This window comes from Lucilia sericata, unplaced genomic scaffold, assembly GCF_015586225.1.
Source record: "Lucilia sericata isolate MDLA Ls3-8-SP2 unplaced genomic scaffold, ASM1558622v1 Contig001023F_arrow, whole genome shotgun sequence".
Classification (NCBI taxonomy): Eukaryota; Metazoa; Arthropoda; class Insecta; order Diptera; family Calliphoridae; genus Lucilia; species Lucilia sericata.
Genome location: NW_023995005.1, coordinates 45397 through 60133, shown reverse-complemented (window position 1 = coordinate 60133; position 14737 = coordinate 45397). Strand labels below are relative to the sequence as shown.

The 14737-nt window shown below is 32.4% G+C and overlaps 6 protein-coding genes across 6 annotated transcripts in view; 2 read left to right on the top strand and 4 right to left on the bottom strand.

Moving 5' to 3' along the window:
- The window catches only part of LOC119609642 (inositol hexakisphosphate and diphosphoinositol-pentakisphosphate kinase), a 39238-nt gene extending 37428 nt beyond the window's left edge, over positions 1–1810 (top strand). The window contains 6 exon segments of the mRNA XM_037964484.1: positions 276–667; positions 735–991; positions 993–1054; positions 1057–1274; positions 1276–1367; positions 1369–1810. Coding sequence (XP_037820412.1) covers positions 276–667; positions 735–991; positions 993–1054; positions 1057–1274; positions 1276–1367; positions 1369–1705 — 1358 coding nt within the window. The 3' untranslated portion in view covers positions 1706–1810.
- A 152-nt stretch (positions 1811–1962) lies between these two features.
- Positions 1963–4721, bottom strand: LOC119609635 (protein misato). Its single transcript, XM_037964478.1, has 4 exons — positions 4494–4721; positions 4356–4436; positions 3655–4294; positions 1963–3053 (listed from the first exon to the last, which is right to left on the bottom strand). Exons 2-4 carry the CDS (start codon positions 4380–4382, stop codon positions 2140–2142), a joined length of 1581 nt encoding a protein of 526 aa, XP_037820406.1. The 5' UTR covers positions 4383–4436; positions 4494–4721; the 3' UTR covers positions 1963–2139.
- On the bottom strand, positions 4701–5741 carry LOC119609637 (mpv17-like protein). The gene is given in 2 exon segments (XM_037964480.1): positions 4701–5108; positions 5111–5741. Coding segments are annotated over 2 exon segments (540 nt in total). The 5' UTR covers positions 5511–5741; the 3' UTR covers positions 4701–4968.
- A 43-nt stretch (positions 5742–5784) lies between these two features.
- LOC119609638 (mpv17-like protein) lies at positions 5785–6472 on the bottom strand. The gene has a single exon (XM_037964481.1). The coding sequence runs from the start codon at positions 6349–6351 to the stop codon at positions 5902–5904; it is 450 nt and encodes a 149-aa protein (XP_037820409.1). The 5' UTR covers positions 6352–6472; the 3' UTR covers positions 5785–5901.
- Positions 6473–8493: 2021 nt separating this feature from the next.
- On the top strand, positions 8494–11002 carry LOC119609639 (probable ATP-dependent RNA helicase DDX56). The gene is given in 8 exon segments (XM_037964482.1): positions 8494–8651; positions 8713–8776; positions 8778–8865; positions 8868–8971; positions 8973–9119; positions 9121–9464; positions 9993–10388; positions 10448–11002. Coding segments are annotated over 8 exon segments (1638 nt in total). The 5' UTR covers positions 8494–8592; the 3' UTR covers positions 10884–11002.
- A 442-nt stretch (positions 11003–11444) lies between these two features.
- Positions 11445–14312, bottom strand: LOC119609636. The gene is given in 4 exon segments (XM_037964479.1): positions 11445–12578; positions 12580–13028; positions 13031–13635; positions 13637–14312. Coding segments are annotated over 4 exon segments (1368 nt in total). The 5' UTR covers positions 13837–14312; the 3' UTR covers positions 11445–12464.
- Between the last annotated feature and the right edge of the window lie 425 nt (positions 14313–14737).

The following is a 14737-nucleotide window of genomic DNA, read 5'->3' as shown; positions in this document are numbered from 1 at the left end:
TTGAAAGCATTATTGCATGTTATTGTTTTAATTATGCAAAACAAAATATAATTTTTTCACTGCTGCTCGTTTATTTTCACAACAACATCAGCCAATTCCATCCCATAATCATAAATATCTATTCTGAAATGCCTTAAATGTAAAATATCTAAAAAATAATCATACACAGTAAATGGTAAACTATTAAAAATTCCTTGTAAGGAACAAAAACGTTAATAGCAACTTTTGTAAATTTGTATAATCTCTCTTGTAAAAAAAACAATAATTCCCTTAAGTATTGTGGAGCAAACAATCAAGTGTAGCTAGCAGTATTACAGAACCCTCATCGCCGGCTATATCGGATACCTGTTCACAAGAGACCCCTAGTTGTGATATGTCCATCAGTCTAACCAGTACCGAGGGCTATAATATGCCTTCGACGGCTGCACAAAGATTGGCCAAATTCTTTCCACGTTTAGATGATGATCTCAATTTGGTTAGTGTTTATGCACCCATCAATTTGGATTGTTTAGAAACGGCCGAAACGGAATTAAGTTGTGGCGGAGCAGTGGGTGGTATAGGAGAAGGTGGTGGTTTCGATGCTAAAAGTGCCTGTTTGACGCCAGTTAGTTTTAATATGGATTTGAGTATTGCGGCCAATAAGGGATCACTAACATTGTCAGTGGATTGTAAGTGTTTTGGTAATAAGTAAACATTTAACACATGTTATGTAATGTTATTTTTTCTTTAATTAGGGTTTTGAGGATGATGATGATGCCCACACACCCTCAGCTGCCACTACTCCCTCATTGCCACGCGATGAGCCCCATTTAGAATTTTGCTATTGCTGTGAAGCTCATAGCAATCAGGGTCAGCCACCAGATGATACACAAAAATCCAACGAACTTTTCAATATAATGAGAAATAAACGTTTAGCGGCCAATGAACGCAAACTGGCAATGTTATTGTCGTATGCTCCTTTAAGTGCTGGCTTACTTAATGCCGAGACTCCTACGGTTAGGCATACGCAAGGCCTCCGAAGCCACCATATCGCCCAGAATTCAAAAACAAATTAGTCTTTCGAAAGTGGTGAACTGGAGAGACAAAAAGAGTACTCAGCTTTACATGCCTCTATAAATATACCACAACCTAGCAGTTTGCAGCTTAAACAAGATGCACGCTTAAGGAAATTCGAAAATCTAACACAATCTACTTCTAACTCGAATTTTCCTTTTGAAAGTAATACTTTGAAGAGAGTGCCCAATAATGTAGAAGATTATGTTGATGTCAATTTAAACACAATCCTGTATAAATCTTAAGTCATCGGGAGTGGCTGCCTCTAATACGTCTTCTACTTGTAGTTCGCCTCAGCATAAAGTGATTTCCGTATTCGTCCAGTTACCCAGTCATGCTCAACAATGCCGCCCGAGGAATGGATACTACAAGTGGCCCAGCTAGCCCTCGGCCGGGAGCTTTAATAGTTAAGGAAAAATTTATAGAACCGCCTAAGCGCATAACACGCAGTTTTCATGGCAAGACACATTCCATGGATTCTGATTTTCTATTTAATGAATTCCTACTAGTGCCAGCCCACTCTATGGCTGCCCAAAATTCTTCAAGCAGTGATACCGGCAGTGCTGCCACTTCGCCATCGGCTCGTTCTAATAAGCGTTTTACCACTACCAAGGTATTGGATGAAGATTTAGAGGATTTAAGTGAAAACTAATAAAATTACAATTAAGTATTTTAAATTTAGTTCAAATAGAAAGTGCGAAAATTTTTGAAAAATTTGTGTGTGTGTGTAGCTTTAAGTTAAAAATTGTGTGGAAAACTAAACAAAAATTAGAAAAATAATAAAGAGAAAATATATATTTTTGCGTGTAAAATGGAAAAAGTGTTTTCTTGTTTTATGCGTTTTGCATTCACAATTTTTCAGGCATTCCATAGCAAACTTGTTTTAAAAATAATTACTTTGTCAGCATGTAAAAGGAATCTTAAAACGTTTATTAATACAAATATATTTGTAAACAAATGTTAATTTTATTACATTATAATCATATATAAATTAAATTTTAGCATAACTCACTTTAAGTTTATTTCAAAATATCTTAAATATCCATACAGCCAGCGCTAAATACTCGTACGTAATCTCTTTATAGACTATAATTCAAAATTATCTTCATAGTTATCCTTAAACTGTAGGATATTTTCCAAAGCTTCGCTATAGTCATCCTCTTCCAAACCGCTAGCCTTAAAACGATGCAATTTAGCAATTTTTATTCTTTTCGCTTCACGATGCAAAGTCTCTAAGGTGTCAGCCAATTCACTGGATGATTGTATGGCTGCTACACAAGGTACCGTATTAACTTTCTCTTCCTTCGAACGTTTTTCATAAGGATTCACAAAACCTGAGGTAGTTAGGTTGTCATCAAACATTTCACATGGATAGGGAATACGTGTGGGCATGGCTGACTGTAGTGAAGTAACATGAGCCATACTATTGTGATTAGAACACTGCAAGTATAATTGGAACATTTGCGATACGGAATCACAGCGATATGCGGCCATGCGCATTTGTTCTTGTGAAGCTTGTTCACGTGGTCGTTTTAAACGATCTGCCGGTATTCCTCTTACACATAGAGATTGTATAATATAATTGGTGCCTATCTTACAATTTGGTGTTAGCTGTGTGAAAAGTGAACCTTCGAATTTATCCAAGCAATCAATAAGATCCATTTTGTATTCCATATTGAAAGGTAAAGAAAAGGCTGCTGCAGCCAATTTGCGACCATAATTGGTGAGATCACCACAAAAGCCGGATAGGGTATTAGTGAGTGGAGCATTTCTGAGACGATAACGCAAGGATATAGTATCCAAATATGAGGCCAATATAGCGGATGTTTGATAGAGATTATCGTGTTGATATTGTAGTGAAGGAAATTCTCGGGGTGAACCCAATTGACGCCATACACGATCCTGTGTACTGAGGGGTATGAAGAGAGAGGACTGCTCGATTAGTTGGTTGACCGTTAAAAGACTGTTGACAACACGTATTGAATCGGACATGGGCTCATCTTGGAGATAGTAAATTTGTAGAGAAAATTTTAAGAAACAAGATTAGAAAGTAACGATGAGTGGAAATATATAACACTGTTGGCTTAAATGTACTTCGTGTAACCGATCTTGATCTGTTTTAGAAATTTGAAATATCCCAGCTAATATAAGATCTAATATATGGGATAGATATTCCCTATATATTGAAATTCAAAACACTAATTTAAATACTGTCAAACTTTTTAACAACTTTCACCAAATTAAAAAACAACAATTTTGTCTTCGAATTCTCGATAAGTTCTTAATTTTTCTATAAATTTTCTATTTTTAAGACAAATTTTGAAAAATAATCTACTTTTTAGGAAATATTCTATAAATTAAAATTTGCTATAAAATATTCTACAAAGCTCAACTTTTTCAATAAATTTTCTATTTTCAAATTTTGGGGAATTTTATTCCGATACATTTTTATACCACAATTCTATTTTTTTTATTAAAATCGTCAATAAAATTTTGAAACGTTTTTTTTTACGACAAAATTTTTTCTGATATTTCCTCAAACATCAATTCCTTGTTAAAACTTCTACCATCATAACTTTACCTTATTATCTAAAAACTCACCTGCATTTTCATACAAAGCATTCTTGGGCGAATAAACCGGCACCGCCATATTCGCCTTACCATATTCATCATTCAAATATTCCAAACATTTGCTGGCCAAACCAGAAAACCCATTAAAAGAATCAAATATCGTTTGAAAACCTTGCAAGAAGTCACACTCCTCCACATACTGACGTATTCGATCACAAAATTCATCCTCAAACTCTTCCGTTTGCCAGAGTTCACAGCCGCGTGAAAAAGTGTCCAAAGTTTGCTTTTCGCTGTCATGACGATATTGTTTAACAATATTCACCGTACGAGGATGATAACGGGCATAGAGAAAATCAGCCCAAGTATCAACATTTTCCGCTAAATTATATTCTTTTTCTTCTATGCTTACTTCCGGCTTATCGAGATCAGCTTGAAACTCATGCTTAGAAGTTTCGGGTTGGGCTACCACCTCCAGTTCACTGGGTTGCCAAAATAAATCTTCTTTAAGTTTTTTGACAGCCTCATGTTCGGCCACATTTTCAGCATTAGCAAGATCATCCATACCGCCTCTTTTTAAACTGTTGCCATATAGTTCACCCTCACGTGGTAAATGTTTAAGGGATCCTTCCAAATCCACCAACAGCAAACGGGGAGTGTAGGTGGTTTGTTTCTATTTAAAAAAAAAAAATCACTTTTTTTAATGCTATTTTATGGATGGAAAACCAACTTACATTATGATTTACTCCTTGTCTGTACATACATCATGGCATATTTCTCCTGGTTTCCAGATGGTCATAACTAAATCCTGATTCCTTGGAATTTGTAAAGAACTCTGTTTATATTTCTTAAAATTGCAATGTTTTACTTACTTGTATATTCCACCAGTGGGCTCCTATATAATTGGCATAATTACCAAATTGTAAAGTTAATATTTCACGTATATTGGACATATTTTATTAAAAGAAAATATTTTTACAGAGATCACAATGAAATAAATCCAATTTTTAAATGCGATGTTAATAAAAAGTACTGCCAAGTTTTAGCTAGCAAAATGATAACAAACACAGCTGTTGATGTGCAAAAGGTCAAATTCGCCTTAGTTTTTATTTAAATTTTATTACTTAAGATTTTACAATAATTAGTTTTAAACAATTAACTATTTAACATTTTAAATAAATAAATAGGACATTAATATGATACAATTTATACAAGAAAATGTTTGAAAGTCAAATTATTTTGAAATGATTTCGCCTTAAACAAAATGTAAACAAATACCAGCTGTTTATGTTTTGCCGGTATTGCACGTTTTCGTTTTGTTTACCTTTTGGTATTAAAAAAGAAAAATCATTGTTTAACTGCAATTTCCTCATTTAACATTTGCGAAACAAAACAATTCCATATCACCGCTATTAGTTGCACAAATACCACTTGATATTTTAAAGGCACAATACTGAAATTAAGCATTTGTATAGCTGGCCAAATATATAGTTTTCCTTCATTATAGCAGGATATTGTACTTTTATACGTTCCTTTATGGTATCACTACTTTCCTCATTTATCACTCCCACTAACCCGGTAATGGCTAAATTTAAAGCTGGAGCCATAATAGCTTGATCTATCAACATTTTCTTTGTACTGCGCAGTAAACGATTTTGTTTTGATGTTATGGCACGATCCAACAGACCAAACCAGTATTTTAGTACTGGTCCGACGAAAACAAAACCCAAGGAGCTGTATTTTAAGGTACGTACATAATCAAGGTTATTCACATCCTTTTTCTCCACCACAGTTTGAGCTAAAACATCTCCGGCAGCCATTATTCCAGCAGCTCGACAACATTCCGGAAAATAGGTTGTTAGACGGGTTGTAACTTTAGCAAACATCATAACAGCAATATGAGAGACTTTTAAAACATGGATATTTTATTTAAATAACCAATTTTGGAAGGGATTAGGTATAAATGAATTTAACCCGAGTTAGTTTAGTAAAAATTATAGAATTTATTACATAAATAGGTATTTACAATGTTAGATGTTAAAACTATTAAAAAACGCCCTATAAATTGTACAATTTTTGTTGCAAAAGATATGAAAAAATGTAAACAAAAGCCAGCTGTTCAATTACCCTTAAATTTGTTATCAATAAAAGTACTCTATAAACTTTTCTTTCTTAATCTAAAGAAAATCACTGTTTCACTGCATTTTTATCATTCAATAACTGAGAAACAAAACAATTCCATACTATACCCGCCACCAGTTGCACAAATACCACTTGATATTAAAGGGCACAATGCTGAAGTTTATCATTTGCACTGCCGGCCATAACATAAATATTATTTTTCATAATATCAGGATACTGAACTCGTATACGTTCCTTAATAGTATCACCACTCTCTTCATTTATTAGACCCACCAATGCTGTTATGGATAAATTTAAAGCCGGAGCCATTACAGCCTGATCTACCAACATTTTCTTGACCGTACGTTGTAAACGATTCTGTTGAGTGGTTATGCTGCGATCCAACAAAGCATACCAGTATTTTAGCACAGGTCCCACAAATAACAAACCCAAGGAACCATATTTAATGGTGCGCACGTAATCAATGTCCTTGAAATCCTTTTTTTCCACTAAAGTTTGTGCTAAAACATCTCCGGTAGCCATTATGCCGGCTGCACGGGAACCTTCCGCCAAATAGGGTGTTATACGGGAGGTTGCTCTGGAAAACATATTGATGGCAAGAGAGGAATCGTTTTTTTTAAGTTGGAATATTTACAAAAATAAAACTAATTTGATATTTGTTGTGAAATCTAATGTAGTGTAAATATTGAAGGTGCTGCCAAGTTTTACAAAATGAATTTGCTGCAGATTTGTGTTTGTGATATTGCCAGACTAGAAATAACTTTTAAAGGTTGAAATGGAAACAACGTTACATTTTTATAAATTTAAAATATAAAATAAAATTGAAACTTTTTTTACTGCATTATGAATGCCAAGAATGCAACAGATGTAGTTTAAAATTGCCCAAATTTAAAAAATGAAGAACCACTGAACATCGGTGGGAAGAACCATGAATGACAAGAACGAAAATTTTTCTATTTGTCATTTCAGTATTGATATTTACAACATTTTTAAATGTTAAATTTTATTAACTATTTGTGAAAAAAATAATTTAAATTCAAATTTCTTGTATGTCTTAAAAATAAAAGAAAAATTACAAAAAAAATTGCAAAATTATGAGTGTATTTTCCTCGGGTCCACTTAAATCAACAATACGTACGATTTTTCATTATGTAGCTAGCAGTTGTCGTCTTGCTTTGTTTATGGGAGCCGGAGATGTTCTTATGCAAAATTATAATAATTCTAATAAAGAAATTAAACAAATAAATTGGCAGCGTTCAGCAAAATTTGCTACAATTGGATTGTGTTTTATGGGTCCAATTTTAACATATTGGAAAAATATCGTGGGTTCTCTTGTCAGTGTCCACAACAGTCATACCAGCCGCATTTTGAAGCAACTTCTTTGTGATCAAATTTATTTAGCGCCTTGCATAAATTTGGGTATTATCACTGCAAAAGGCGTTTTGGCAAATGAGTCCATAGAGGAAATTGAAAAAAGTATAAGTGTAAATTTTCCCTTTATAATTAAACGTCATTATATTTGTGGCCTGCTGTCCAGTTCTTTGGTAGTCTTTGTGATACAACCGTCTTTGCAGATTGGTTTTTGCTAATTGTATAGCTGTTCTATGGTATTCCTATTTATCGGGTATTTTACATGAAGATGAAGTATTACTAAAGCCACATGATAATTTGAAAAAATTGGTGGTAGAATGAAAATTATTTAAAATTTTCGAAAATTTATTTGTTATCATAATAATAAACATCAAAATTAAAAGATATTTTTTCAAATTTATTTAGAAATACAAAATTTTATAAAATAGGCCTGTCAATATTAATAAGGCAAAATTATTTATTCCCTATATCCTGAAAAGCTTGAATAGCGGCTTCACAATGTGTGCTGCTGATATCTTTGCCCAGACTTGTGTGGAGATCAAGATTGGAGCCAATTTCATAAAAAACGTACCATAAAATTTACCTTAATAGGGCTATTCTTTACCGGTTCCTTATTGGGTCATTGGTCGACAATAATGCGGAAATCTTTAGTGAAAATACAACAACTATTTCCAAATCCGTACAAAAAAAACTTTAAATACACAAATATTTTTGGCTCCAGCTTTAAATTTTGGCACTATTACTTTATCTCGCATTGTAAATGGATATCCGATATCAGGAGATAATTTGAGATATATATTACATGAAGATTTTCTCAATTTAATGGAAAAGAATTATTTGGTATGGTTTCCAGTGCAAATTTATAATTTGTTTAATCCAATCCATCAATGTTGAAATTTTTGTTATTAATATTGTTTCAATTTTTGGTTTGCATATTTGTCCTCCGTTTTAATGTTTAAAAATGAGAATAAAAAAAGAAACTTAAATTAATTAAATTAAAATTACTCAATTTCTAACCATTTGTAGAATATTTTCTATTATTCACCCTGCGAGTTGACAGCACTTAGTTTGTTTTAGCAGTGTTATCATTTCTTAGTACAGCAGTAACATAAATAAGAAGCATCCACCAACATACTTGTAAATTTAGGCGCTTTTAAAACAACCTACAAATAATGTTTTTTAATAATTTGTTAAAACAACTAATAATTATAATAAATAACTCTCAATTAAATTAATTTTCACATTGTCTAACTTTTGGAAGAAAAATAAAAATTTTAAACAGAAATTTTATATTTTCAAGTCAAAATCGTGCGCTGCATTTTCAAGCGATTTTCTATAAATTCAACAACGCACTTCGTATATTAACAGTTGACAATCATTGCTGCAAAACGTGCATTTGGAATTTTAGAATTTTTGAGCAAAATAGTAAAAATCTAGAGAAATATTTTAAAATATACGATGGCCACCAAACGACAAATTAAACAGTTCCATGAAATGGAATTAGATGATCGATACTTAAGGTAATAATAGAATAAATATAAGAATTAAAGTGTGTAATGTATTTGCAATGTTTTTTTAAAAGGCCATCTCAAAATTAGGCTGGACAGAACCCACTTTGATACAAGAAGCCGCTATACCTTTGGCTACTAGAAGGTAAAGATGTCATTGTTAAGGCCAGAACGGTTCAGGAAAAACGGCGGGCTTTTGCTTTGCCCTTAATACAAAAAATTCTCATTCCAAAATGAATGCCGACGAACAGTGTACCAGTGCTATGGTGTTGGCACCCAGCAAAGAACTTTGCCAACAAACACGCAATGCCATGGAACAAATGAGTGAAAAAATGTGGTAAAGTATTGCGCATAGTAGATCTTTCCTCTAGTGATGTGGTGGCCCAAAGGCATCTGTTGTCCGAAAGACCTGATGTTATTATCACTACCACCCCCGCTAAAGTCCTGTCACATTTACAATCTGGAGCCATGGATTTGAAAACGTTTAGAGACTTTGGTAGTCGATGAAGCAGATTTGGTATTTTCATTTGGTTTTGAAAAGGATTTCAAGAAATTGGTCGAATATTTGCCAGCCATTTATCAGGCTGTTTTGGTGTCGGCCACCATTACCGATGATGTGATGAATATGAAGAGTGTTATTTTAAATAATCCGGTTATATTGAAATTGGAAGAACCTGAATTGGTACCAGAAAGTCAACTATCGCATCAGCGTATTTTAGCCGAGGAGAATGATAAACCGGCCATTTTGTATGCTTTGTTAAAGTTGCGTTTGATACGTGGTAAAAATGTGATTTTTGTCAATACTGTGGATCGTTGTTATAAGTAAGTATATGGTAAATGGTAAATATTGACACATTTAAAGGCATCTGAGTTTTAGTTGAAATTTTTGTTAAGTCTTTGATAAGCTACCAATTTGAGGAAACCAATTCGAGAATTTTAAAGTTATCAATTAATTTTCTCTCTGTAGCAAATTTTCCATAAATTTGATATTTTTCGAAAATGTTAACTTTTAACAAATTTTCGTTAAATTTTCTCTTTATATAGACAATGTTCGATATTTTTTTTCTTATATAGAAAATTTTCGATAAATTTCCAGTACATTATTTTTCAAAATCTTAAATTTTAATTTAAAAACTATGTTGCCTTCATGATGTGCATCCTGGTTGCCTTTTTATTTTTAAAATGATGAAGAACTAGTTATCGCTATACAAAGAAGAGGCATCTGTCCAACAGTTGGCCTCTAAATGATTTACATTTCTAATCTTCTCTCTGATTTTAACTTTTATATACAATCCGTAGATTTGAAATTAAAAATTTCTAATTCTTAAATTTATCATTCTTTCCTTACAGATTGAAATTGTTCCTTGAACAGTTTAGCATAAAATCCTGTGTCTTGAACTCTGAATTGCCAGCAAAAATTCGCATCCATACTATTAATCAATTTAATCAGGGTATTTATGATTTCATCATTGCTTCCGATGAGCATATGTTGGAAAATCCAGGTCGCAATAAATCAGATCGTGAATCTGGTGCCTCCAGAGGCATAGATTTTCATTGTGTATCGAATGTTATAAATTTCGATTTTCCACAAGGCGTCAGTTCGTATATACATCGTGCTGGTCGTACAGCTAGAGGTAATAACAAGGGTACCGTATTATCCTTTGTTAGTATCAAGGATGCCAAAATCAATGATGCGGTAGAAGAACGTCTTAAGGAGGGTTATATGAGTGATGAACAAGTTATTAAGTCAGTTTTTCTGGATTTGTATAGGTTTGTAACATTACTAATGTTGTATATATTTTCAGAAACTATCAATTCAAAATGGAAGAAGTTGAACCCTTCCGTTATCGTGCCCGTGATGCCTGGCGTGCTGTCACTCGTATTGCTGTCCATGAGGCTCGAGTGAAAGAAATCAAAATAGAAATTTTCAATAGTGAAAAACTTAAGGGCTTCTTTAATGAAAATACTCGTGATTTGCAAGTTTTACGTCATGACAAACCTTTAAAGACGGTGAAAGTGCAACCACATTTATCACAAGTTCCCGAGTATATAGTACCCAAAGCCTTAAAACGTATAGCTACCACAACGACTTCATCAAGTTCAAACAAGACACCACGTTATTTCCAATCCTCAGCCAAGGCCGCCTATGAAAGTCAAGCTAGTAATCCTTTGTTGGTTAGTGAAGTAGATTTTGGCAAAAAATCGGGAGGCAGAGGTGGAAAACGTCACAAGAAGAAGTAAAATGTTAATGTTAAGAGGAATTTTATAATTACTATGTACATTTTAAGTAGCTTGTTTGTAGTTTTAATAAGTTAAGTTTTCTTTGTGTATAAAAATAAAAGTGGATTTATACATATGTATGTATTACGTTTTATATATTTTGGATTATGTGTGATCCCGATGATCATATTGAAATGAGTTATTAAAGAATAAGGTCTCGAAATTAGATAAAAACGATTAAACGCGTCCTTACGGAATAGGTTAAATCTGTGGGGGAGGTACTATCTCTCTATTAGTTCCATTGCAAAATTTTGAATATTAGTTGTACAATTATTTACTGTTTCCAAGTTTTTCTTTCTTTGTACAATTTTTATTATATTTTCTTTTTATTTCATTTTACTCCCCATCAATTGATGGAATATTTTGTTGTGTGATCACATTTTTATATATTTTTTTTTTCAATTTTTAATTTATTTCATAAATATATTTTTTATTGATATATATCACTTAAATACAAAGTTATTTTTGCATATATACACATATATACTTAATAATGTTTAGATTTTTTGTTGTTTTCAAAATTTTTAGTTTTAAAAAGATAAATTTTTAACGATGTTTTCCTTTTTATTTTTGTACGATAGGTTTTTAATCCAAAATATATTAAGATATGTGGTTAAAAAAAAATAAAGAGATAAACCAAGCAAATACAAAAAAATCGAATAGAAAAGGAATTAAGTTTAAGAAAAAACTAAAGTTCAAAGTAAATGGAATTATTTTCTGAAAAGAATGCAAAATAAATTTTAATTTACTTTAAACTTAACGTATTTTAGGCCAATGCTTTTGAAAACCTTGGATGAAAGTTAAAAAAAACAGTTTTTTCTAATATTCGATAAATACTAATTAGTTGAATAAATACTTGAGACGAAAATCTACAACTTTCAATTGTTATACATCAATTAAAAAAAAAAATTAAATACAGTTTTTATTAATTAATAATTTAAAAAATTAATTATAATTATAGAATCAACGTTTTCCTTAAAAAAAACTGAGACAAATTAATAGGAAACTTATTTGAATTTAATTATATAATAAACAATTAAAATTAAGTATAACTTGCTCTCCAGTAGCTAGATAATTTAAAATTTTATTTAAATTAAAGTGGTTCGGAAATGACGAAAATTTATTCTTCTAATTTGGAAGAAATTTTCTGTTTTAATACAAATTTAAATGCAAAAAATTCTTTGTTAATAAACAATAACAAAGAATTTTGAGATGAATAATTAAAATTGTATAATTACAATTGAAAATGTTGTCTTAAAAAAGTTTTCGAAAAATTATTAGCTTAAACAAATAGTGAAAACAATGAAATCAAGTAAAAAGGGGAAAGAAGGAATATAGATGATTGGACTAAAACTAAGGACGACCTAAATAGACAAAGAAGACAAGCAAATAAAATTCAAAATACTTAAAAAATATAAATATAAAAAAATATATACTAATACAAAAAAAATATGGGAGGGATTTTTGTTTTAAGGAATGATTATGATAGGGGGACGTATGTATTTTAAAAAATGACTCGATTAATGAGAACAAACATTAGACTTAACCCAATTTAAGTTTTCTGGGTTCTGTTGAATGATGATTATTTGTTGTTGGTGGTGGTGGTCTCATGGGCACCGGTGCTATCGACACATTTACAGGTAACTTTTGTAAAAAAGGCGGGACTTAGTATGGGCTCATGTTGGCGATTCTTTTGGCGGGTATCGTCTTCATCGTCTGAGATCAGTGAAATGCTTAAATCGCTGGATAATTTCAGAGATATGGGAGCCTGAGGCGGCGAAACCACCGGAGGTTGTTGCACCATACCCTTACGTCTTTGTGGTGATATTTTCTGCTGGCCATCAGCGAACTCGGGTATACCGCAAGAAGCTAAACCTTCTCGAAGTTTGGTGAGAGACAGTTCATAAATACGATTGGCTATCACGGTATGAACTGTTGTCTCATCGGGTAGCATGGGAAATACTTCCTGTTGTTGTTGTTGATGTTCTGCTAAAGAATGGGAAGTATTTAGCGATGAACGACTGGCACAGGTGGTGGCGTTGAGAGAGCGTGGTACCAGTGAAATGGTTACCTCTTCATCGACTTGCATAGTATTTGTTGTGGCAGGCAGGGTATTTGAGAGGAGGTAGGACATGTCACAGATATTTCCGGCGGTTGTAGTAAAGACATAGACAATGAAGGTAGTGCTGGTGGTAGTCCTGGCATGGTGAAGGGTACATCATTGCTATCATCACTCAATACTATAGACTCATGATTGAGTAGTATGGGAGCTTTGGGAGGATTTGGTACAGAACGTCGCTTTTGAGGTCTGGATTTACGTTTGCGAGGTTGTGGCGCTGGTGGATTTTGTGGCATTGGCATCAGCAGGTAAGGTTGCTGTAAATATTCTTGTTGTTGCTGCGGCTGGTTTACAATTAACTGAGGCTGTATGTGTAATTGTGGTGGCTGCCGTTTATTGTTTAATATCGGCACTAAGGGCGGTGGGTTGAGGACCCTCTCCACCGGCATTAAACCCAATATTGCCGCTCTTTCTAAACACATGCGGCCGGGGTAAACAATCACAGATTGTTCTGCTGTTTTGCTATTTGCCCCCTGCTCTTCCTCATCCGATAAAAGATCAATGGTCACATTGGCCTGTAAACTATTCAATTTTTTCTACGCACCTCAGTCTTGTGGCCGGGGGTTTTTTGTGTAGGTGTCGGCCGATTGTTTCTATAGAAATTTCGTAAATACTCCCATATTTAGAACGTTTTAATTTTAAACGTTTATTGTGGCATAAAGTATGGGCTGAGATGTGAAAGGGATTGGAATGTTTGATAACTACAGAATTGTTGTGAAGCGGCTTTTGATGGTTGTGCAGCTGATGCTGCTGCGGCTGTTGAGTATGTTGTTTTTCTGGAACCTTGGGTGCCATGTCAATGTGTTTTGCTTTCAAACAATTAATAAAAGTCACAAATTATACTTTAACGTTAGTCATGTCGGTTGTTTTTACTAAACGCCTTTTTCATTTTAAACACAAACACTTTTATTTTTTTTTTGTTTTCACGTTTGTTTGTTTTTTATTGTGTAGTTTCTTTTATTTATCAAATTTCACAACTTGGGGTGCTGCTATTGCTGCTCCTTTGACTTATTTTCTCTTAATTGCAACCACCAAAGTACAGTTTTGTTTGTTTTTATTTTTTCATTGCATTTACACTTGCATAATGTTATTTTTTCATATAATTTACACTTTTCTTTTACTTATTATTTATTTATTACCATTAAAAGTTTACAATTGTATATTATTTATCAACAATTATTAATTTTAGTCAGAATTTCAGAGATTTTCCTAAAAATTATGCACTTTCTTGTTACATCTGCTTTGCACTTTCTTCTTCAGTGTTTTGTTATGAAAAATATACAATGTGAAAAGATAACGAGTAGTGGTTTAGAGTAGCCGTTATTCGAAGAGTAAGTAGTCGTTAAATAACCGTACAGATAAACAGTATTGCCATTTAGTATTAGTTAGCACGAGAGAAAATGTTTCTATCTGGTAATATTTTACTTTAATTGCTTACGTTGGGTATTTAAAATTTTTAATTTATTTAAATCTTTAAAATACAGTTAATTTCGATAAATTCTCTATTTTCATAAAGTGTTTGATAAATTTTATATTTTATAGAAAATGTTTGATAAATTAATAGAAAATAAATTTTTTATTTTAAAGAAAATTTTCTTTAAATTTTCTATTTTAAAGATAATATTCAATAAATTTTCAAAAAATTTCGAAAATTTTTATATGTTATAGAAAATTTTCGATACATTTTTTATGTTAT

Bases quoted from the DNA above. Each gene is read 5' to 3' on its own strand.
- LOC119609638 (XM_037964481.1), bottom strand. From the start codon at position 6,351: ATGTTTTCCAGAGCAACCTCCCGTATAACACCCTATTTGGCGGAAGGT.
- LOC119609635 (XM_037964478.1), bottom strand. From the start codon at position 4,382: ATGTACAGACAAGGAGTAAATCATAAT. The intron at 4,295-4,355 runs GTAAGTTGGTTT...TTTTTTAAATAG, and splicing joins GACAAGGAGTAAATCATAAT to AAACAAACCACCTACACTCC. The intron at 3,054-3,654 runs GTGAGTTTTTAG...ACTATCTCCAAG, and splicing joins TGCTTTGTATGAAAATGCAG to ATGAGCCCATGTCCGATTCA.